The 23838-nt window shown below is 39.8% G+C and overlaps 1 protein-coding gene across 6 annotated transcripts; it reads right to left on the bottom strand.

Moving 5' to 3' along the window:
• Positions 1–226: 226 nt before the first annotated feature.
• On the bottom strand, positions 227–23834 carry tpd52l2b (tpd52 like 2b). 6 transcript variants are annotated; one of them, XM_079673523.1, is made up of 10 exons: positions 23604–23833; positions 20481–20662; positions 19418–19566; positions 17297–17356; positions 9641–9688; positions 7982–8083; positions 5491–5517; positions 4647–4691; positions 3893–3941; positions 227–3415 (listed from the first exon to the last, which is right to left on the bottom strand). In XM_079673523.1, the coding sequence occupies exons 1-10, from the start codon at positions 23620–23622 to the stop codon at positions 3332–3334; spliced, it is 765 nt and encodes a 254-aa protein (XP_079529649.1). In that variant the 5' UTR covers positions 23623–23833; the 3' UTR covers positions 227–3331. The 6 variants fall into 6 exon arrangements, 5 of the variants coding, with proteins under 5 accessions (XP_079529649.1, XP_079529650.1, XP_079529651.1 ...); XM_079673524.1 differs by having other exon boundaries at positions 4647–4688; XM_079673525.1 differs by lacking the exon at positions 17297–17356 and having other exon boundaries at positions 23604–23830.
• Positions 23835–23838: the final 4 nt, after the last annotated feature.

Below are 23838 nucleotides of genomic sequence, written 5' to 3'. Positions count from 1 at the left end.
GAAACAAATCCCCTTAAAACCAGACAGAGCTAAAAGTTAAGATCTTTCTTAACATACAAACAAAATTAACAAGAAAAGTAAATATTTTCTGTTTGAATGTTGGGCGCACAAGGAAACGAAAAAAAGATAAGAGTAAAGTGCGGGAAATATTCCAAGGTAATTGTAAATGTTGTATTACCTTCAGTACATTGCAAGGACATATGTGACACACTGATTCCAACACCAATTGTTCATTTAAAGGAATGCTTTATTGATATCCAAACATATACAACAAAACCAAATGTTTTTTTAATTAATTCACCATATTTTTCCAAATCTGATCCCTTTCCATATTCTACATCAGCTAGGCCCAGGACCTAAATAAAGCTATAAGTCTACTGTCCTCTCCGAGCACGCTCGTCATGTGCTGCACTTCCCATTGGCACCCAAAAAAAAGACCATCATCATTTTCCGTCAGGCTCACAAAACTGAATGCAGCAATAAACAGGCAACAGCTACACTGTAAAAAAAAAAACATCTCAAGTCATTTAATTAAGGATTTATTTTAAAATGTATTTTTCCTATACAAAGTGGGATCATTGCCCAACAGGGAGAATCAAGTATGCCCTCTACTTTCTTCATGAAAAATATGATGTTATGTGTAAATCCTGTAGTAAATGACTTGAGATCAATATTTCTTATAGTGTGCAACAACATTTTGTATCTTGGCGAGGCAGGAAGTCAGAGACTCCAGATATTCAGAGGCAGAAAGAGAAAGATTTTTGTAACATTTAAATATTGGCAACTTTTTTTTTTAACTGATGGCAAATAATTTGTACAAATAACAGAGTAAACCTCTCCAAACAGAAGGAAAGCCACAAGAAAACAGAAAATCACCCAACAGTAATATATGACCTACCAAATGAGCAACACACAAAACAATGAAAAACATTTAAGATAAACTGGCAGCAGTTTTGAAGCCGAAAGTTTTGTCTACAAGCAGTTTGTATATTTTTATTTAATGTTTTTCTTTGAAGCCCAGCTCCTTCACCGAGAACTGTTTCTATGTCTTTTAAAAAAATGTTCTGCTCTTTTTGTTACTCTACAAGCTGGGAAGTTGTCGTGAATCCTTGAATGATTTCCAAAATATTAAGGTATATAACAGCTCAGAATTAACCTTTTTTACCAGCTCAATAAAATGCGTCTACACAAGATTACTTGAGACATTGCAGTGAGGATGCCAGAGAAACCATTTCTACAATTTTTTGGCAACATTGAAAAATCTTAATTCCCGTGAGAACGTTTTTACATGATCACCCTCGATAACAACAACTTGAGATTGACTTACAATTTCAGACTAATTTTGGCAATTTTAATTGAGAGTTGCCCCGTCTCTTTGGCTTGGAACTTTAACTAATAGGAGTGTTACATCTTGTCAAACCTCCAGAGGCATTGTTGCCTTTGAATCTGCAACTTTATTGAAAAAAAACAACACAACTTTCTTGTTTTTAGGAGAAAAGTGACAGTGCTGCACATCTCTGCACTTCCAGGTGTAATGCCACTGTTTGAGGCCGTGCAGTTTGTAAGAGCTTCGGCTTTATACCTTCAGGGGCAAACCAATCAGAGCAACAGTGATTTGGTACTGTGTGTGTGTGTGTGTGTGTGTGTGTGTGTGTGTGTGTGTGTGAGCACGATCAGGGCATTTAGTAGCATTTAGTGTGTTAACAGGAATGCATTAAGGGGTTGTTGGCAAAGTTTCTTCTATGGCAGCTAGATTGTTTTTCATGACACATTTTGTGGCCCGTCGGACTCTGAACAACCCTTACTCCCCTTCCTTCATTACAACCAGTCTGTACAATATTAAAAAAAGGAACACAAAGAAAGAAGAAAAAAACATCTCTTTTCTACCAGCTAACTTATAATAACAGGTGAACCATTGAAAGTGAATAAGGCTGATGGAGAAGCGTTGACATTCACCAGGTAGTGTACAGAGCAAAGCATCGTCTCACATTGAGTTCTGTGTGTTAACAGGAAGGGAACAGCGGTCACGCCAGAGCAGAGAAGAAACACAGTCAAGGTAGTTTCACTTCCGACATGAGGTCTTTGCTTCACTTGCAAATCACGGCGCTAGCATCCAGATTCATGTTGTTAAATGAAACCGGTTTGATTATGTTCCTTCTCGTCTGATTAGTAAACTGCAGGCTGTTAATAGGTCGGTTTCACAAACATTTAAAAACGTGTTTAAAGAAGAAAAACCTCCTGACTGGCAATAACTCACGCCTGTGAAACTGACCCATAGTGTTTGTTTTAAGTGTTTCTCCTCTTCCGGCATTTTTTTTTTGTTGCCTAAACCTCCCCAACCTGATTTCCACCATACGGCAGCATCAGTGACAATATATTTATTCATATATATTTATACATATTGATAAAAGTTATGTAAAAACATTATGCAAAGCAGTGTAAAATAGTTTGTAATACAAAATGGTTTACGGTTTATTTTTTGTTTTTACATCCTGGGTGTGTTTTTAAGGGTCTTCTTTGCTTGGTCGGTATGGTACAACTGAGATGAGATGCACATGCATGTAGCAGTAAAAGGTCTAAAGAGTGTGTGTGTGTGGGGGGGGGTGTGTGCACGCTGACCTGCGAGAGTAGCCTGCGTTCACACTGCGGGTCGTGAAGGTAACTGTACAAGTTTGAAAGAAGGCGAGGATACTGTGGAGACACTAGCATGTGATCACAGTGTGGATGCATGATTTAAAGTACACGGTAGTAGTCAGAAACCAGAAGACAGAAATAGTAGCAGTATACGCCACCATCTTAGGTATGCTCGTAGAATGCTCCTCCACCCTCAGTCTAAAGATGTCCTGCTTCTTAAACTCTGATTTTGGATACGGCTGCAGAGATGCATCTAAGAATTAAATGTGAAGTGTCTCATTTAGTTGAGGAGCCTGACATCTTAATAATGCCTTTTTGTAAGCCAGGTGATTTGCAGAAGCTACCTGTTTGAAAAAAGGTGTCTGACAACTTATTTTGAGCTTACACATGTGGGTCTTAATAGGGTGAAGATGTAAATGATTCAGGTTTAGACATCAACAAAACATTTTCCTTTCCCCCCCGCAGCGAGGCGGGGGAATGGAGGCCATGGGACCAGCAGCGATGGGAAGCTCGTCCCACCTCAACCCCACGAGTCCTGCCCCCCCCTGCCCGTCTGCGCTGACAGACCTCAGGGCAAAGAGAGTGGAGTTGGTGCAGTGGAGGGTCGAAGGTCAGCGATGTGAGGTGTTAACAGTACAGTCTCAGGTCGTGAGGAAGGTGGCAGCGAGGAGGAGGAGGAGGAGGAGGAGGGATGCATTCAGAAAGGCGGGTTCTCCTGAGTGGGGGTGGTGTCAGTGGGGGTGACGGGCTCCCCGTTTCCTCTGGGGCCGACAACCTTAGTCTGAGGGGGGGGGAGAAAGAGAGAGAGTGTTATTGATCGTCAGCGCTAATATACTGACTCATCAGTTTCTGTTTCCTGTCGGGGGAAAACACTTTGACCACGTACTATCCTGAGATGAATAACACATCTGAGAAGGGACACGGAGGTAGAGTGCGTACACTATAGGTCTGCAAATGAAGGTCATTTTCCTTTTGAATCTGCTGATTTGGTTATAGATTATTAAAGAAGCGCTCGGTCTTTAAGTCAGAAACATACATTTTAAAAAGCCTCCCCAATGTTTTACCATTTAAAGTATTTGTTTTAATCAGTCCAAAACACGAAGATGTTCCGTTTACTATGATATAAAAACAGAGAAAATCAGTAAGTCTCCACATCTGAGAGGCTGCAAACACAATTTCTGCATGAATAATCACTTTCATCATTAATTAATTATTTAAAAAATATGTTTATTATTTTAATTGAAAACATTCTTCTCACCTTCAGGGTCCCCACTCTGTCCTCAAAGGACTTGAAGGTTGCAGAGTTCCTGCGGGACAGACACAATGTTACATGCATCAGCAAGACAAGTGAAAAGGCAAGATAACAGGACACTCCAGCTGGTGATGGCAACACATCGGAGCTAAATGAAACACAACATCAAATATGAACAATTAAACGTGTGTTTTTCATTTTGTAGACTTTGTATAAGGATATCTTTTGTAGAGAAGTATATCTGCTCATAAAATGACTAATTAAATAAAAAATGATTGGTTTAATGCTTCACTGCAGCCATAGTAATACTGCCACACACTGTCTGTAAGTGACACAACGTGTTGTTTAGAATAGGGTTTCATTATTTAAAAAATATTCTTAGTTTCCCCAACCCATGTAAGGAACACAAAAATAGAACATTTTAAAATTAAATAATTCAGAAGATGACAAAAGTAAAAATCAACATTTTCCCAGCAGATCAACAAATTCAACAAATCACAAGCAAATAACAAATACATACTTATATAATGTCAAAAGCTGGTGAACAATATAACCACATTTGGCGAATCCCTTGTGGGGAAACTGTATGAAAAATCTTCTCATTTCACTCAGTATTTAAGTAAACTCAACAGTTGAGAAATCAGGCCAAGCTTTGACATGAACAGATAAAGAACATTTAGAAAGGCGGCAGCAGTGCAGCAATACAGTTCTTTAATAAAAGCAATGTGTGTTACAGTCTAACAGGTTGGTGTTACTTTACCTCATGGCGGGCATACTTATCGAGTGGCGAATGGAATAGTTGCTACTTTGTAAGCGTTAAAGAGAGGAGACAGAAGTGCAAGTGTTAAAACACACACGCACACACACACACACACACACACTGCTGTCGGTGGTTATTAGTTATCGCTTGACGTATTGTTTTATTTCTTATTCAAATACACTTTAAGTAGGGCTGTACCAAATGCCTTTTTAACACTCAATGTCTATAACAACATTTTCTAGGAAAGCTTTGAATTTCTGTTGTCATATTTTGTAAAGTCATTGCACTTAAAAAGGTGTTAAATGAATGAATGTAGCGTTATAAGAAACTCTGTTGACGAGTGCAGTACGATTGTTAATAAAGGTTAGCTGTTTTTGAAAGGCTAATATGGATTCAAGCTGTAAGTAACTTTTTAAATGATAAACATCTACCTTCTTTCAATACACTTTACTTCAACTTTATAATGCTCAGAAGTCATTGGTAATGTGGTTATCACACGAGTGACGGGTCTGAAACTATTTGAAACTAATCTTAATGTGCAAAAAATACCTGGTGTAACAGAAAAAATAGATATGCAAAAAACAACGTCTGCATTCTTATATAAACGAAGCTTCAAACTCGTTGGTACAGCCCTACGTTAATTAAAAATGAAAATATTATAGTTTAACAACTGTAAAAACAAAACTGAATTACTTTCAGGTAATCTAAGGGAATAACATAATGCAAGTCAAAGTATTATTAGTAAAAAAAGGCAGAGCTTAACCTTTATGAGGAATTAAAACAATTGCGTACGACACATTTCAAGCCACACGACTGTTTTTTTAGTCGGACATGTTAGTCTTACCTAAAGGAATTAGAGAAAGGAAGAGCTCTGCAGGTCAAACCAAGGAAGCAATAAAAAAACAAGAAGAGGGCATTAGCAAAAAGCGTCAGGAAACAAAATGAAAGCAACAACAGGCGACACACAGGAGAGAGAGTCATCAGCAGGGGGATCAGCAGGAGCAGGGATGTGTGTGTGTGTAGCTAAGGACACCAGGACACTTCTGTGGTTCATATGAACACCGTTTCTTTCATGGTTATTCAGAAATCCTATTGGAGGTAAAACAAGCTAAAATATCGTTTTTTCTAATCTGAATCTGAAGTTACATTAATGAAATCTATTTGCCATAAAAGACAGTGGAATACCGTGCAGCCAACAACAGCAGCTGTTCACATGGTAAATGTATTCCTGATAAAGGGTCATCACTATACTGCTGTATTCACTTTGTACAGATGTGATTTGTTATTACTAAATAATTCAGGTTCTTTCTCCTAATCGATGTTGATCGACAATAATACTGACCACCTCCTGATGGTTGTTCACCATCGAAGCAAACCCATTAAGAAAGCTTTTAAGGTGAAACTGGAGCAAGGGTTGAGTTTGATTCATGGCTGATTAACGTTGTTGCGTTATTGATTGGAAATGGACATTTTACTGCATTTATCAAGAAAACATTTGAGTTTGCATTAACTGGAGATCAGAGGCCAGTTTAGTATCAAGTAGTCATGTTATCTGCCTCTGAGGTATTAAGAGCCACTTTTATTTACTTTAAGTCCAAACATAAACATATTTTCCCCAATATGCTGGCATCCTTTGAAATGAATATATGCAGAGTTCAACTTTGTAGTTAATTTCCTTCTGCCAAATGACACAACACACCCAGAACAGAACAAAAACAATATCATGCTACCACTTTTGCTATATAATACTAAATGAATGAATGTAACATGCAGGGACATTAAACCGGATCAAACCTGCTGAAATATGTTAGTTGGGAATACTCTATGAGGACCCAATGAACATAAAGGCACAACACATTGGTTCACACACACACAAACACTCAGGCAGCCATTAATCCCTTTCCTCACACACACACTTGCATGGAGAGCTAATATGGGAGGTGAAATAGAAACATTAAAAAAGTCATAGACGGTTGTGCAAGTCAACAAAGAGCCATCGGAGATGTGAGATGTTAATGAGTTAAGGGTTAGTGCATTTCCACTCGTCCGTTTGCTTTTCCAGAGCTAACGTTCCATCTCACCCCTTAATCACACTTTAAGAAGTTGTTGCTTTGACGCTGAACTTAACAGGGTTTGTAACAAATGTTTTCTCACGTTTGATGGACATCAAAATGTCTATAGAAATCTGCACAGTTTGAAGTCAAATAAAACCCTACAAAGCGTGATTCCAGGGTGAAAAAGTATTCTACATTAAAGGGGTGGTCCAAGTATGAGTAGGCAGACACAGATAGCGTTTCAAGTGGCTGAATTTCAAATTTAGCATCTGGGGTTTGACTCCCGAGACATAGCGGTAAACCTTCCCTTAAACGATGTATTTGATGCCAAAAGACGTCCAACTCTTAATCTCGTTGAAACACCCCTTTGAGTTAGTACAATTACATTTCATGACATACAACTGTTCAAATAAACAAATGTAGCTTTAACAGAGACTAGTGTTAGTAGAGCCGGTTCTGCTCAATATCTACAGCACTACTAGTCGAGGTTAGAGCAGGGCTGCTCGATTATGGCAAAAATCATAATCTCGATTATATGGGTCAATAATTGATATCACGATTATTAAAAACGATTATCCATTTACTTTGAAAACATCCATTTATTTAAAAAAAAAAAAATGCTGAACAGTATGTTTTTAACAGTTGATTTCCCTGAACTTTAAGTATAATTCAACTGAAAAACCAATAAAATAAATAATTTCAAAAATTAAAAATTAAAATAAGAATCGTTTTATTTCGATGTTTTCATAATCGTTGCAAGCCAAAATCGTAATTGCGATTAAAATACGATTAATTGAGCAGCCCTAGGTTAGAGGAGAGCTGATCACTGGTCAGCGTGAGAGAAATTCAATGCTTCAAGAAAAAAAGAGCAGTGGACACAGTCAGCAAATGATACACTGATTACTATCAGTTGTTTTGACACTTTTTGGGAAATAAAGTGGAACGTAAGACAGAATGATCTGTTTAGCAACATTTACACATTACTTGGGCATTATCCAGGTATCTGTCTTTGTTTCGCTGATCTTTTGTTTTTTATTGGAGTATTCCAGCGAGTATATTTTAGTTTCTCAAAACCAGTTTTTTTCCATGTTTCTAAAATACTATATTTTATCTTGCCGTGTTTCCAATAGTTCTAAACTTCTGTTTCACCCTGTTGCCCAAGGGATAGTCAAATATAGATCTGTTTTTTTTACCTCTCTGCTTTAACACCGTCCACTTTGCTCATTTTTTTCCTTGTAGCTTTGCCAGTGATTCGGCCATTTTGGCTCTGCTGCACCGTACCTCATGTCGCCCAGTCGCCTGCTGAGGACCGTGCCCACTGTGGAGAGAGCTGCACTGGTCTTCTGTCCCGCCACGGAGAGAGTCTCCTGAGTCTTCTTGTATCTGCACAGAGGAGGAGGAGGAGGAGGAGGGAAGGAGAACAATGGGTACAAGAAACGAGGAATGTAGCGAGGAGGACAGATGGTTGGAGTGAAATGAAAAAGAAGATTTGGATGGTGAAAACGATGGGGGAAGAAAGAACAAGGACAGGAGGCACAGGAAGTAATAAGGAGGAAGGATGGACAGAGAAAAAAAGAGACAGATATAGAGCAGAAATAAATCAAGTGTAGGAAAACAAAGCAGGGAGAGGGGAGGGACAGGAGGGTGAGAAGACAGAGGTAAATTAGAGCAAACCATTTGACCCAGAAAACACACAAACAAAAGCTAACAGTGATTTAGGTTACAGCTTAAACACACAGCGTAGTATTCACCGTGCCAATGGTTAGTATTCACAGAGAAATACAGTCACAGGAATTTAGGCCACAGCAACTAAGGGCCAACAATGTGAGGGTAAGGAAAAAAGTCATCTTTGCCAATAAAACTGAAGATTCCTTTTTTCATCATCTACTGTGTGTACGAGTGTTAGTCAATTCCTCCAGAGATACCCCCAAGTGCAGAGAGCATCAGCATTAATGGCAGATATGATTCAGCATGGTCCAATGCAGCCAAGGACCGGATGGTGTACATTTCAGCGCAATGGAAGAGAGTGCATGATGAAGAAATCAAACATTCAGACACATCTCTGAGGGTGTGGTAATACACCAAGTATCACTATACAAGCAGTACTTCTAAAGACAATCCAACTGTCATAGTGGTTTGTACCATTCTGTCAATTAAGTAGAATTATCCCTTGAAACTCAAATGTAGACTATTCTCAAAATACAAAAAGAAAATGTAACTTCATTTATTTTTTACAAATCCTGGTGGTAGTCCTAGAAATTTAGACTTCATTTAGACTACTAGTAAATTAGAATAAATAAAAGTTCAGACTCATATTTTTCTATTTCAGTCTGGCCCTTGTCCTATTAGTAAAAACCTCCATTAGTCTATGGCACTCCCCCTTTTCTCAATTCTTATAGAAGATAATTTATCAGAAATATGCACATAAGCAATCACCCAATCCAATCCATCTAAACTGGCAAAAGCTACCAAAAGGATGAAATAACCCCACCTGCCTGGCTGAATGCACACACAATAAACATACACACACATTATGGGTAGAAGCCAACATCAGCTGATCCACCCAAACACACAAGTCTCAGCAACAGATGGTGCAAATATCAGTACCTACACACACTAAAACGAAACTAAAGGATACGTACTGAAGTTAAAGCAGTGTTAATTCAAAATGTGTTGGATGCAGTGCGCTAAGTACATGAATGAACATGAATAACTTGTCTTCAGAGGCTTTTTTGTGAGTCTTCCCCTATAGAACAGAAAAAGACGTTCCCGAATTCAACCGCCACAAACCCCCTCACCATCACAACAGTAAAAGGAAAACAAAAAGAAAATGATGGATAGGCAAACATGAAAAAGAGAATAATTCCCCAAAAGGCAAACCAAACTTAAAGAAACCTTAGATCATCTACAAGAACACAAAAGAGAAAGAGGTCAACTCACGCTTCAGAGCGGGAAATGTCATCCAAAGTGGCCGAGGCAGACAGATATCTGAAGACACAACGGCAGGATCATGACACAGGGGGAGACACACACTCACAGTACAGTACAGTAGTTCAAGGGTCAGTCATATAGAGTTACAGCTTCAACACACACTCCTCATCAGACCTGAAGGTTGTTGAGTCGGATTTTAAAGATCTTACACATTTAATATATTCCAGGATAATAAATGTTTTTTGTTGAAACACCATGCAAAATCATAGAAGTAACATTCGTCTCTCCCATATATTAAAAAGGATGAAAAAAGTGAGATAATTTTTCAAGCTTTCAGCAGAGTCTGCTACAGCACATTTCCATGGGAAGAACAAACAAATGTTACAATTTCAGAGGACAGTTCAAGAAAACATGAGAAATATGATTTTGTAGTGCAGAATATTTATCATGACCCACAATGCATTAGGTCGACAGAATGGAAAACTGTTAAAACGTCACCATAAAGGAAATTTGGCACAACACAAGTGAAATGTATTCAAACATTAAAGGGGACCTATCATCAAAAATGCACTTTTTTATGTCTTTTATACATAAACATGTGTCCCCGGTGTGTCAGGGAACTCACGCAGCGTCAGAAAATAAAACCCTCTCTTTTCCCCCGTACCCAAATCTCTAAAAACGGGGGTACAACGGAGCTGATCCAGTTTGCGTCCGATATGACGTAATATCTGAAATGTGGACCCACGGCCCTATCAGAAACGTTGCTATCAGAAACAATGCCCGACTGTTTTGGACCTAATATGGTCGGTGTTTACATTAGCATCGCTAACACTCAGAGCTAACCTGTACTGGAGAGTATAGCTGTGTCCCAATTCAGAGGCTGGGTCCTCCTGAGGACCCAGCCTCGCAGTCCGCGGAGGAACCAGCTTGGGTCCTCCGCGACTGCGAAATGAGACGGTCTACGGAGCATGTCCTTTTACGTCACCGGCAGTTACCCCTGCATTTTGCCGCCCCCGTCACCTAGCAACCAGCTGCAGTCATCAAGTGCCGGTCATAATTTCTGACACTAGGCAAAATATTTTCAAACTGTTTTCAAAACTGTTTTCCAAACTGTTCAATATGGAGTCAGATCTAGCTGCACTTATTTTGGTGTTGTGTTTAAATTATTTCCCCGAGGTCGCAACAGGCTCCCGTGAAGAGGGCTTCATTCTCCCCGCGCATCTGGATAAATTGCGCAGTCTGCTCCTTGCTCCCTATCAAAACAAAATTGTTGCAGTAAGATTTGTATAACAAAAGCAGTTAAATAAATAAATTAGCTTTATAATGAATCCCAACAATATGAAAACCAAACAGGGTTTAGAAATATTTTCACTTCATATTATTTTATGTATCTAATATAAAGAAGACATCTCCAATTGCCCATATATTTAAATACACAAATTAAATAGGTTTACTTTTCTTTCATGTCGTTTACTATTTGGGTGAGTACATTTAAAAACGAATCCAGCTGAAACCGTTGTAGCCGTTGATGGGACGTTACAAGCCATATATATTTTTTAAAACTCATTCGTCACCGTCACCCGTTGCATCCTGGGATATGGTAGACCGTTGAGTGTACATCAGATGTATCCTCTAAATCTGGGGAAAGAAGGCTGCATTTGCGGGCCGCATTCGGAGGAGTCTTGTCTGTTTTTTAAATTGGGACAGCCTTCGTTCGGCGGAAGTGACGTATGCGGTCTCCGAATGCATCCTCAGGAGGATGCGGCCGCTGAATTGGGACACAGCTTAAGTGTGTGAAGAAGCAGGAAGTAAAAAGGAACTCACCTTGTGGTATAACCGGCAAGAGAGAAAGCCTTTGAGCTCCAGACTGTTTCAGAAATAATCCTTGATAATCAATGATATGGCGTTTCATCACGGCAGTATTTAGTTTAGACAGTAGCTGCCGGGTCCCGCATGAGCTCAGCCCTGTCCTTTTTAATTTTTTTTATCAATTTTTATTTGTTTTAAAGCTTTATATCCAAAATCAGCACTTTTGAAACAGGAAGTGAAATCGAGGGATATGAGGCATGGCTAGAATGGGTGATCTGTTTGGTATTTTGAGCGAAACACTTCATAGGCATGTTTTTATATATGTTTATATATGTGAGACCTATGCTATTGCCTAAAAATAGCATGATAGGTGACCTTTAAGTTGTTCCCCTATTGTAACAATGACAAAATAACACTATTAACCATATGCAAGTGTATGATTCTGCTGTCCTCAAAGCTGTTTTAAATACAGACACTTTCTCAGGAACAGGAAGTAAAAGGACACAAAACGATCTTTACATTAAAACAGGTCCATCTCCAGAAGTAAGAAAAATAGACATGATCTAAGCCTGCGTGTTTAATGAGATAATAACGTTAACGTAAGTCTTCTAAGATGTGGAGAAACTTCCTCACATCATATTATATTTTAACAACAGCAGGGCCTCCTCCCCCAGCTAACGCAGCTAAGTCACCCTCAAAACTAAAAGAAGACTAAATGAGGGTGACATTGTCCTTTTAAGGAAGTAAATCAATAATATGGGTTAGCATGGTATCAGGGAACTACTGCATTATGTGAGGCATGATGACAATACCATTTCTGTGTTGCACATGCTATACTAGCAGATTTTACAAAACATTGAATTTCCTCTTTCAATATCTACAAAAGATAAGCATTTTCTGCTGGCTCATTCTGCTTACTGTGAAGGCGGGGCAAAACTGAGCCAACTGTCAAAACAACAGAGAAGGAAACACTTCCAGATCAAACTGCTTTCATATAATGGTAATAAAGGAAAGGTCATTTAAAACTGGTTTAGCTAATTTTGTGTCTGTTAGTCTTTCAATTGAGTTGACGGGCAGCATTGAGGGCAAAGGGACGCAGACAGACACTGTTAGTGGAAAGCTGAATAACCTGATGCCTCAGTGAAGCAGTTTCACAGTAAACACTACAAAAAGTTAATAGAATAAACACCGGATAGCACAACGTATCAATATTAGCAACAAAGCAAGCTGAAATCACTCCCATGCACAGAGTCCTGCCTGAGCGTATACAGAATGAGAGGAAGTGTGTTTGTAGAAGATTAGATAAGGAAACACGCCAACACCACACAATAATGAAAGGAAACTAACATTACAGTCAACTGGTGGAGGCTTTACACACTGATGGTCGTGATACTCCTGATCCCGTCTCACTCAGCAGAATAAACAGCTTGAATAGTGTAATTAGGTGACAGAGCTGTTTAAAAGAAGACGTGCTGCTGCAGAAGAGTTGTCTAACCACATTCTAGAGATGTGAAATAGCTTTTCAGTTCTCGTGCAGACAGTCAGAATGCGGCAGGCATATTTTGACAAACTGATACGTTTGTGTACAACATTTTGTAGGGAGTTGTTCCCCTGTCCGCTGGCAGGGTCTGCAAGGACACTGGGAGTCATATACGGTAGATTGTAAAGCCCGCTGAGACAAATGTTTCATATTTTAAATTGGGCTGCATACAATAAAGTTTGATTTAGAGATGTCCCGATCCGATCACGTGATCGGGGCCGATCACGTGATCGGGGATCGGAGCCGATCACGTGATCGGGGATCGGAGCCGATCACGTGATTTTCAAAAGATCGGAAGAAAAAAAATCGGGGATCGGGATTTCTTTTTTTTAATTTTCTATTCAATGTTACAAAACAAAAATGACCATGTTCAAGTCTTAAAGTCATCCTGAGGCCTTAGTTCTGGTTTCAAATTACACAACATCAAGTATGTGTTGCTTCTTTGGGGCTTGTTTTCATAGACCTGGTTGCTTATTTCTCTCAAATCTGGCAACAGAGTGGGCAGGGCGCAGTGTCTAATTGTAGCAGTAAACTAAAGAGTACTGATAAGCTTGATTTTATTTTTGATCCAATGCTGCACAACTGAACTGATCCAATGCTGCTGTGAAAAAAAGAAGCTATATCCATGTTGGATAGATTATCCAATTTAAATAAAAAAATAACCGTAAGGGACAACTTGAATGCTTTTTTTCTTTTTTTTCTCTTAATGCATTGCATAAAGATCGGATCGGGAAAAATCGGTATCGGCAAATTGTCAAAATCAAATGATCGGAATCGGATCGGGAGCAAAAAAAGGTGATCGGGACATCCGTAGTTTGATTTGATCTAAATACACTATATAGACAAACGTTTTGGGACACTCCTCTTAACCATTGAATTCAGGTCCCATAGCCTCAGGTGAATAAAAGCAAGCACCTAGCCATGCAGTCTGCCTTTACAAACATGTGTGAAAGAATGTGTCGTTCTAAAGAGCTCACTGATTTCGAACGTGGTTCTGTAATATGATGCCACAAGTCAGTTTGTGACATTTCTTCTCTCCTAGATATATTCCACAATCAACTGTAAGTGGTATTATTGCAAAGTGGAAACGTTTAGGAACCACAGCAACAGGTTCAGGATTCATGCCTATTAATCAAATCAAAGATACAGGAATCGTTGTACATTAACAGGAGACGGCTCTGCTCCCAACAAGGCCAGTCTTTATGTCCCGACTCACATCAGCACAATGCTGCTTACTGTACGGCACAGTGATGCACACCAGCATCGTCACATTACACCGTCCGTCTGAACACCACCTCACTGTTTCACTTCTGTTTTGGCTTACAGCAGGAACACAATACCTTGAATAGGAACTTCACATTTACTTTTTCAAGGATTTGTTTGGAAACACAAAAATCCCAGTTCATGAAGTTTATGCACTAAAATGTTGCTAACAATGAAGAAATACTTTCAAATGAGTGGTTAATATTAGTCATCCCATACAGAGGGAACCACATGGCAGTGTGAAATAAAGGTGTTACCTTCGATGTCCCTCAATATGATGTGGCCTAAAATGCCTACATTTAACCGACCTGAACATTAAGTACACCAGCTGACTCTCTCCTACTGCAGCTTTCATGGAAACTCACTCTGTCTTCATGACTCATTCATATTCATAACCTATTTGTTTCTTTCTCTAGTTCAAATGGATCTGTGTGCAGGTCGTACATCATCTCTCTCAATCTCTGGACATCTGATGTCATGTGACTAAGCAATCTCTTTCTCTTCCTCCCTCCCTCTCACATTCCTCTCCTCTCCTCCCACTCGTTTCTGCAGCAGCAAGTCTGAGCTGCCCGTCTGGTCGCCAGTCACAACCTGGCGCATGCATGTGTGTGGGTAAAAGACACACACTGCTGCTGAACTGCACGTGGCACTGTGAGTGTTGGCCTAAACCATAATGTGCACGCCTGCTCCTGCTATTTTAGGCAAATGTCTGCAATAATCCACAATTATTCTGTGCATTACTGGACGACAAAAAGAAAATGAAGTGTGAGAAATGTGTAAGCGCGTCTATTTCCAGGTGTGGAAGTAGAACCAACACTTCAAAGACCAGTGCACCTGCTGCTGCCGTTTGTAAAGGTGTGTGTATAAGGTGTTTAAGTCAGGAGCAGTATCAGTCACTCTGTCAGGTTAGCCTAACTAGCTGAGTGAGCTTGACAATCCAGTTCAAATCAGATAAGCCACATTAGCTTCAGACCTCGACGCAGCAGAAGCAGCTGTGTGGTGGAAACGTGCAGAAAACTCAGATTGAATTCTTGCCAAATATATACTATTGAATCTTTTAGCAGCAGTACAGAGACAAGGATAGAAATCAAACATCAGCTCCTGGGGAAACTTTACCAACTCAGATTGTTCACTAACAGAATCAAAAGTTAAACAGAGTTCCATTCAGTCAGACTGGTTATGAAGATCCTTTTCTTCTTTTACTTGTAACATGCTACATTGCATTATTGATGGTCAACCAATATTAAAAAAACTAAACTCGTACTAATGAGGGGGAAACTGTGATTGTTCACAGTATATCTGTCGTCGAGACATTTCAACTACCTATACTGGCCAATTCTTTTTGTAGGGCAGTGTGAGTGTGTCTTTGAAAAGGAGTTGTAAGCATTCTCTTATCTTCAACATGAGCAAACAAACGTAAGCTCAGATTCAGGTTTACCTTACACTGCAGCGCTTTAGAGCTTTAGTTATGGATGCAGAACAAAAACAATCCGGGCATTACTAATGGGCATCAGCTGATCACTGGTTATTATCTAATTATAACAGGGAGGCTGTGGCTCAGTGGGCGGGGCGGACTTCAAATGAGGTGATAGCAAGTGTGAGTCCCACTGCAGTCAGCATGTCGTTTTGTTCCTGAGACACTTCACCCTGTGGGGATTGTCCACAGTACTGAATGTATGTGAGTCGCTTTGGATAAAAGCATCTAACAAATGACATGTAATGTATTTACATCATTACAGCCAATTGATTTGATGTAGCTAATTCGCCCTCAAGCTGAAATCCTTAAGCAACAAGCAAACATTAGAGTGTGGCTTAATAGATTATGATTTGCAACACACAAGTTGTCCGCTTGTGCCAAGTAGGTTACCATACACAACTAAATAAACATATCGTTTAACAAGTTAACAATTATAATAAAAAACGGGTTACTTCATTTAAACGAAACTCCTCGGCTTCTACTTGATCTAACAGCCCAGAAAACATCCCTGTGATTTGAGTGCTTTGTTTCAAATGCAGAATCAGATAAAACAGTGGCCACAGGTTATTTATAGCATCTGAGAATTCCAAATTCTAAAAGGAAGTCGAGAGCAGGATGCGAGTCATCACTTCTGGATGGAGGGAGACAGGACACCTGACCTCTGGGAGAGGGACTAAAAACAGAGGAATGATGCTGATAGGAGCGAGGTGGGGAAGTGAAAATGAGGAGAAAGAAAGAAAAAAACATGTAATGATATAATATAAATATGTTTATGATCAAATACAAGAAAGTTATATGCATTTAATCCTGTAGTTTTACTTTTATCAGCAAAGATTTACACTGAAAACCATCTTGCCACATCAGCTTACAATTCCACCTTAAAAGAAATCTCCATTATCAAAAATGTGCGTCACGGTCCTCAGTAGACAAACACAGATTCAGGTGAATCAGTTATGTAACTAAAACAGGAGGGCTAGAAACTTAAACACACACCAAATCCCACTTCAGTGCTACAAGTCTAGCCATATATGCAACACATTCTGACAGCAGCAGAAGTACAGATCCCAGATCTGACACAGAACGTTGCATAAACCCCAAAAAGATCCTGAACACTTGCCAACAAACTAGGAATCCATCAGATATGAAATTATACCAATGACAGCATTAACAGAAGTAGGGCTGCACAACTAATCTAATAATAATAATGAAAGCCTTATATATGTATAGAAATATAATTGTCTCTTTTATCAATAATTATGTGAAATATGTGTGGTTTTCATCTCGGCCATAATCATGCAGTCCAAACCAGAAGTACTACTTTTAGACAGAAGCATTCGAGATAGAAACCATTCACTTAACATCATCTCCCGCAACATGAGTTAAAAAAAAAAGGATTTGAACAGACGCCAGGGGAATGGTTTTCCTCCTGACAGACACGAAGGTCAACACCAGCGTTCCCAACCATGGTTAGAAGGTGCGAACGGGGAAGGTTAGAGTGTTTTAGTGAAAGACATTCAGAGCGTGAGAGAGCAAACACGGCGGGAGCCCAGACGCAGCAAACAGTGCACAGACTCACAGTTCCAAGTTGGTAACTTTCTCATTCCACTCGCCCAGTTTCTCAGAGGTTTTCACAAAGCTAGAAACAGAGACATGAGGGTGTTACACTGCGGGCGCTCTGCTGGGACTCAGAGCAAGCTGGCTCAGAGAGGGAGGGAAGAGCAGAGAATCTCAAAGCACTGATGGGGCTTTAAACGGTTTTAAATATGTTCAACCAACTTTTGATCTTACTTTATAATTACTACTGACTGTGTAATGTTGTTCTTGTCTGTTGATTATTATTTGTGTACCTGTCCAATGAGGCAGAATATACATTTCCTCTTTTTGAAAATAATGTTTTTTTTGTGTGGTCCTTTTAATAATAAACCTTTCATTTAAATCAAATTGATTGAATATAGCAGCATCTTTTAGAAGCCGATTCAGGCTTTAACGCTGTTTAAGAACTGCATCTGTTTTTGTACACGGGTCAGTTATTGTCTGGCAAGTGTACAGTAAATACATGTGGTCATATTAGTTTGGAGGTCAAAAGCATTTCTGCTTACTGTTGGGTTCTGAATTGTTTTTTGGATGTTTTTTGAATGATAGAATTGATATAAATGAAATAAAGGGAAAGAGACACTCTACTTTTCTCTGAGCTGATTCACATCTTTTAAATGCAGCTAAGTAATGAAATGTTTTATCAGAAAAATTAGAGATGTCCCGATCCGATCACGTGATTGGGGATCGGAGCCGATCACGTGATTTTCAAAAGATCAGAATCGGGAGGAAAAAAATTGGGGATCGGGATTTTTTTTTTATTATTATTATTTTTTAAACACTTTTTAAAAAAAAAAATTATTCAATGTTACAAAACAAAAATGACCATGTTCAAGTCTTAAAGTCATCCTGAGGCCTTAGTTCTGGTTTCAAATTACAGAACATCATGTACAGTATGTGTTGCTTCTTTGGGGCTTGTTTTCATAGACCTGGTTGCTTATTTCTCTCAAATCTGGCAACAGAGTGGGCGCAGTGTCTAATTGTAGCAGTAAGCTAACGAGTACTGAAAGCTTTATTTTGTTTTGATCCAATGCTGCACAACTGAACTGATCCAATGCTGCTGTGAAAAAAAGAAGCTATATCCATGTTGGATAGAATATTCAATTTAAATAAAAAAATAACCTTAAGGGAAAACTTGAATGCTTTTTCTCTTTTTTTTCTCATAATGCATTGCATAAAGATCGGATCGGGAAAAATCGGTATCGGCAAATTGTCAAAATCAAATGATCGGAATCGGATCGGGAGCAAAAAAAGGTGATCGGGACATCCCTAAGAAAAATAATGACGTTCATCATTTAACGAGAAGTTTGTTGTGTGCCCATTAAGATTCTTCCCCGAGTGAATACCACCAGCTGAGGTCAAAAACCACAGCTGCTAAATAAATCATTAAAGAATATCTTACCATTTAAGTTGCTAACATACAATCATTTGATGATGTTAAAGTATTTAACTTAATCTCAAACCGAGCAGCTTGTTCCTCTGCTGAAGTCATCTGTTTAAAAGCGTTACAGTCCTCATGTACAGCCTGTGCAGGAAGTAGTGTTAAGACTTCAGAGGCCGGGATGCGTCACCAAGGTGAGTCACGCTGTGACTGGCTCTTCCTGATAAAGCCCTCGTTATCAGAGAAATGGCTGATTCATCTCACCGTGCTGTGCTCACAGCCATTTGGGATGGAAACATATGTACAGTATGAACCTAAAGCAAACTGCATTGGTGACAATATGTTTACTCTTCCATCGTGTTAAATATTTCTTTAATGTCTGCGTATGGGGTGATGCCCCTTTCAAGGTAGACAACGCTACTGATGTTTTCTACCCACATCCTGAACTAAAAGGAACATCATATACGTTTCTCTAACTGTGGCTCGGGTAAGCGTTTATTTCAATAGAAACAAATAATATAATGACTGTTGGCTGGATAACAAATAATCCAGAGACTATTACTGTAACATCTTCTAGTAAGAGTAGCTCCATATTCACATTACTGTTGGATAAAGAAGATGTAATTATTAAAGCTAACAAAATAATTGGTAATAAAAGAAACAATTGAGTGTGATTTACACAACGTTTGCACTGTACATTTAAGTAATTGTGTTGCTACATACGCGTTGGAGGTCTGTACGTCCGCCCAGCTCTTGGTGATGTTCTGCTTGAGTTCGTTGAGCGGGCTGAGGCCGAGTTTCCTCTTCAGCTCTTGGGCATGTCTCTCTTTGGCCGACAAAACCTGACGCAGGGTGTTGATCTCCTCTTCCACCTTTAATCACAACAGAGTCACCAGAAAGTGTTAAAAAGTGTCTTTTGTTCATGGTTCTCAATCACCGAGAAACACAAAGGTGGTTGGCGATCCATTACCGTAGGATCCTATTCAAATCATCCCAACAGTATTTTCTAACAAATGCTTGTTAGAAAATACTGTTTTCCATCAAGACACTGGGTGTTTCTCAATGTCGAGGACGCTTCCTTGGTAGGACATGTCCCTCCGAGGCAGGTCCTTCAGAAGCGAGGCAAGAATCCTTCCTAGCCTCGGAAAACGAAGAATGGTGGAACAGGCTGACAAGTGTGCGTCATATGCGAAGCCCCGCCTTAAATGGAGCCTGGAGCATTGGAACAGTCCTTCGGCGGGACTCCATGACGTAGCATCCTTGAAATAGTGGCTCTGGAGGACACTTCCTTGACATTGAGAAACACCCACTGGTCAAGAGTTGTCAAGAACTGGAGGTAATTTGTGAAATGTGACGGATGCAGCCACATTGTGATTCTTTATGCACAATGAACCATGGACTTCCTTAGACTATGTAGCAGCCGTACAGAAGATATTCATCATAATACCATTGGAGAAAATGTATCAGTGCAAGGGGAAATATATGGAAAGGTTGTGATTAAAATGACTGCAGATGAAACCGCAATACAATCTGGAAATCGTAAAGCTGTAAATCATGTGAACAAATGTTTGAGCATATTTGAAGTCACATGAAAAATAAGCAAACTATAATGAAAAGGAACTAAAACAGTGGAATCAGAAGTCCCTTAAAGCTTTTATCCACCTAGCACGGGCCTGAGAAAATCTGCCTTGAGTTAATAATTAAAGCTTCTGATTCTTTTCTGAACACAATACACACACCAACTCTGACTCTACATGTAAACAACTTGTGGTCATCTGTGCCCCACCTTGGTGAGCTCTGTGCGGAGCTCCTCAGCCTCCTCCTCCGTCAGGCCGGGGGGGAGAGGGTTCAATGCATTTGCTCCTGCTCCTTCCACCGCTCCTTCCACCACTCCCTCCACCTGAACGTCAGACAGGACGGCTGAATTCTCTGCAACGAGGCCCTTGTGAGGAGAGTTCAGGTTGATATCTGGAGAGGGAGGAGATGGGATAACAGGAAGGGAGGGGAAGAAGACAAGGTGGAGAATAGAAGAAGTTGATGGGAGAGAGAAATAAAGAGGAAGCAGAGGTCTGCCTTGAGTGGTTTTATATGATCATCTGTCTCTCGGTATCTGTTTCACACAGAAACCAAGGCCAGGGGAAAGCTAGTGGTGCCAGCAGACGATATCCGACAGGAAGAGAAAGTGGCAATTAGCGGAGACAGGAGTTGAACTGCACACTTTCCTTTCCATAACCATCACGTCTTTTGCTTTCGGTAAACAGGAGGTCCGGGATCATTAATATAAGTAGGGAGACGAAACGATTCCCAATAAGAACAACACCGAGCTATGATCTATTCTTGGATAAACCTTTAAGTTATCCTGAGGTTAAATTAAAGTTTGAAACCTAGCTTTTATATGTCAACCTTTATATGACAATGATTACATGTAGTGTCATTCAAACGAAGCCAACTTCATGATGTTGGCAGAGAAAGGAGTTTGGCAGTCAGAGTTGGCATGGAGGACACAACAAAGGGGAACAAACAAACTGGAACCATTTTCTGTAACAATGGGTAAAAATAGACTTATGCTGAAATAGTAGCACATTGCAATTGCACTTAATCAGTGGGCGAACCTCTTGTGAAGAAAAGGAGACCTACACTTACAAACCAACCAGCGAACAGGCAGTGATTTGAAGTGTAGGGCTGTCCTCTTTTAAAGAACAGTCTTACTTTCACCTTTAGCATCTTAGCATGACATCTTAACCATTGCTTCAGCATGATGGATAGGAGTCCTGAATGCAACACTGAGTTTCTCCATAATAGCAGTGCAGCAACCATGTCTACCCGACTGAGTGCACGAAAACATCCACAAACACATAAGAGTTTTTCAAAAGACCAAGATTTGCATTATCTGCAGGTAGTGCTGGTGACTGATGTGGTGTCTCAACAACAACATCCGCATACAAGCTCGCGAGACATTCGGCTGTTCCACCCTCAAGGTATATTGATTCAGGAAGGATTCAGCCCCGCCCGCAGAAACAACAGCAGCCAGGTTTAAGAGAGACAACAAACAAGCTCATACGAGAACAGAAAAGGGGAAAGTACAAATTAAGTGATTTCCTACACTTCCCAGAATGCCCTAAGACAACCATAGTGAAGTCAAGAGTTAAGTTCTCATATATGGTCAAGATTTGCTTATTTTTTTAAAGTAGCAGGCCAAGCAGATTGTGCAACACTGAGGCGTGTATTTGATCAGCTACACCCTCCACTTAAGGCCTTGCTGCTGCATTGCATCCTGGTCTATTTTCTGCAGATATTGATGTAGGAATGAGTGTCTGTGGCACTTCCATTTTGAAACACTAAATAGATTTATTTCCTCGTTGACATCGATTGACAATAAAGACAACACCTATTATTGGCATTTGTGGAATGGAGATTTTTTTAAACTGTGTTTGGCAATTTTCTTTACAGGAAAACTAAAATAGTTATCACCACCACACATTGACGCACATTTTTTTTTAATGTTAAAACAAAGACATGACAGCATCATGTGAGGATGTATCAGTCAGAAAGAGTCCCCGGCTCAGCCTCATTTAGGGAACATCAGTAGTGGGATTTTATTCGGACAGACATGCCCCTAAATCCACCCCAGTGTGTCATACTTCAAGGCAGGGAAATGAAGGCACACCTTAATGGTTTCCTATAAGAGCTCATCCTGAGACACAGGAAGCTTGATACAGCATGACATGTCTATCATGGCCACTCACTATTCCAAACCACAGGAAGTCTCATTAGGACATCCTCAAAGGAGAAACCAATGTACATCGTATTCCTTACATATGTATGCTTATTGTAATGTCACTTGCCTAAATGCTGTCTTTTGCTACTGTCAAAATTGTTTTACACAATAATTGTGTTGAAATGCCTTGTTTGTCTGGTATTTGTATTCTACTAAAACCATATCTACCTCGGTTATTTTATTTAAACACTCAGTTGAATTTAAAATTAGATTTACTATTCACAATCAAATTATAGAAAATATAAAAAAGATCACAATACTGAAGCCATAACTCCCATAGTCTAGCTGTATTGTCTCAATGCAACACTGTATGATTGCTGCCTTAGGTAAAACGTGTCTTAAAACAAAAACAACCAGTTTGGCACAATGTCAGGTTGGGTAACAATGACAAATCAGGACCACCTGTGTTTTCTTTTTAGTCAACTAAATAAATAGACGATGAATATCACAAGACGCTCTCTGGTTAGCTGAAGATGGAGGTCAAGAGCTGTCAATATAGCCACGAGTGACATTGATAAAGGAGCAGCTAGCATGCTAGCAACAATGCTGTTGTGCATGCTCAGTTAGTCAGCACATCTAGCTCTTATTAGCTAAGGAAGTGTAAGAGTGACATTGAGAGCATGTATTCAGGTACATAAGAAGAAATGGCAGGTTGGTGTTGCCCTTTGAGAAGCCCCCCAAAACAAACTGCTAACACTTGTTTAGGCAACATTAAGTCCTATTGTTTACAAGATCTAAGCTCCTCTCGTTAGATTCAAACTCCCCAAAAACCTCACAGAAAAAATATGACACCGTTCCTCACTTAATTAAATGATATACATGTCAGTCATATCAGATGATATTGTGCTGGGGAAGTTGTTGACATTAGTAACACGATCCTCACTTAGGGCTCCTGTCATTTATACAAGCGGGCCCGTCCAGTCCTGCCGGATATCCCATTATTATGATTTATTAGCTCCAAACTAATCCAAACTTTCACACAAACAATCCGGCAAAAAGGGTAGAGTAAGTAGCTACGTGGCGGCGGTTTAATTAATCACAACCGTTTGCTGTCAGCTTGACAAAAGGTCCACGCAATTCTGAAGCTAAGCTATACGGGAGCTAACTTGCTAAGCTAACAATTAACGTTACCTTGACTGGCGGGGTCCATTTCGGCGTCGCTTCCACAGAGCTGAAACTCCTTTTTTGCTAAAAGCTCAACACAGCTGGTGTGAAATGTGGATAGGAGACTGTTTCAACACGCTTCTCACTCGAAGTGTTAATCTTCCTGGTTTTTAGAGACTGCTCCCACTCAGAGAAAGTCGTCGACAGGAACTCAAAACAGCCCAACAGCCAGCTCAGCTAAAACAGCTCTATGTGAAGCTAA

Source organism: Notothenia rossii (genome assembly GCF_949606895.1).
Source record: "Notothenia rossii genome assembly, chromosome: 4".
Classification (NCBI taxonomy): Eukaryota; Metazoa; Chordata; class Actinopteri; order Perciformes; family Nototheniidae; genus Notothenia; species Notothenia rossii.
This window is presented reverse-complemented; position numbering and strand designations above follow the sequence as displayed.

Coding starts and splice junctions, on each gene's coding strand:
- tpd52l2b (XM_079673523.1), bottom strand. Junction 17,357..19,417: donor GACGTACAGACCTCCAACGC/GTATGTAGCAAC, acceptor CTCTGTTTCTAG/CTTTGTGAAAACCTCTGAGA. Junction 9,689..17,296: donor AAAGTTACCAACTTGGAACT/GTGAGTCTGTGC, acceptor TTGTGTCTTCAG/ATATCTGTCTGCCTCGGCCA.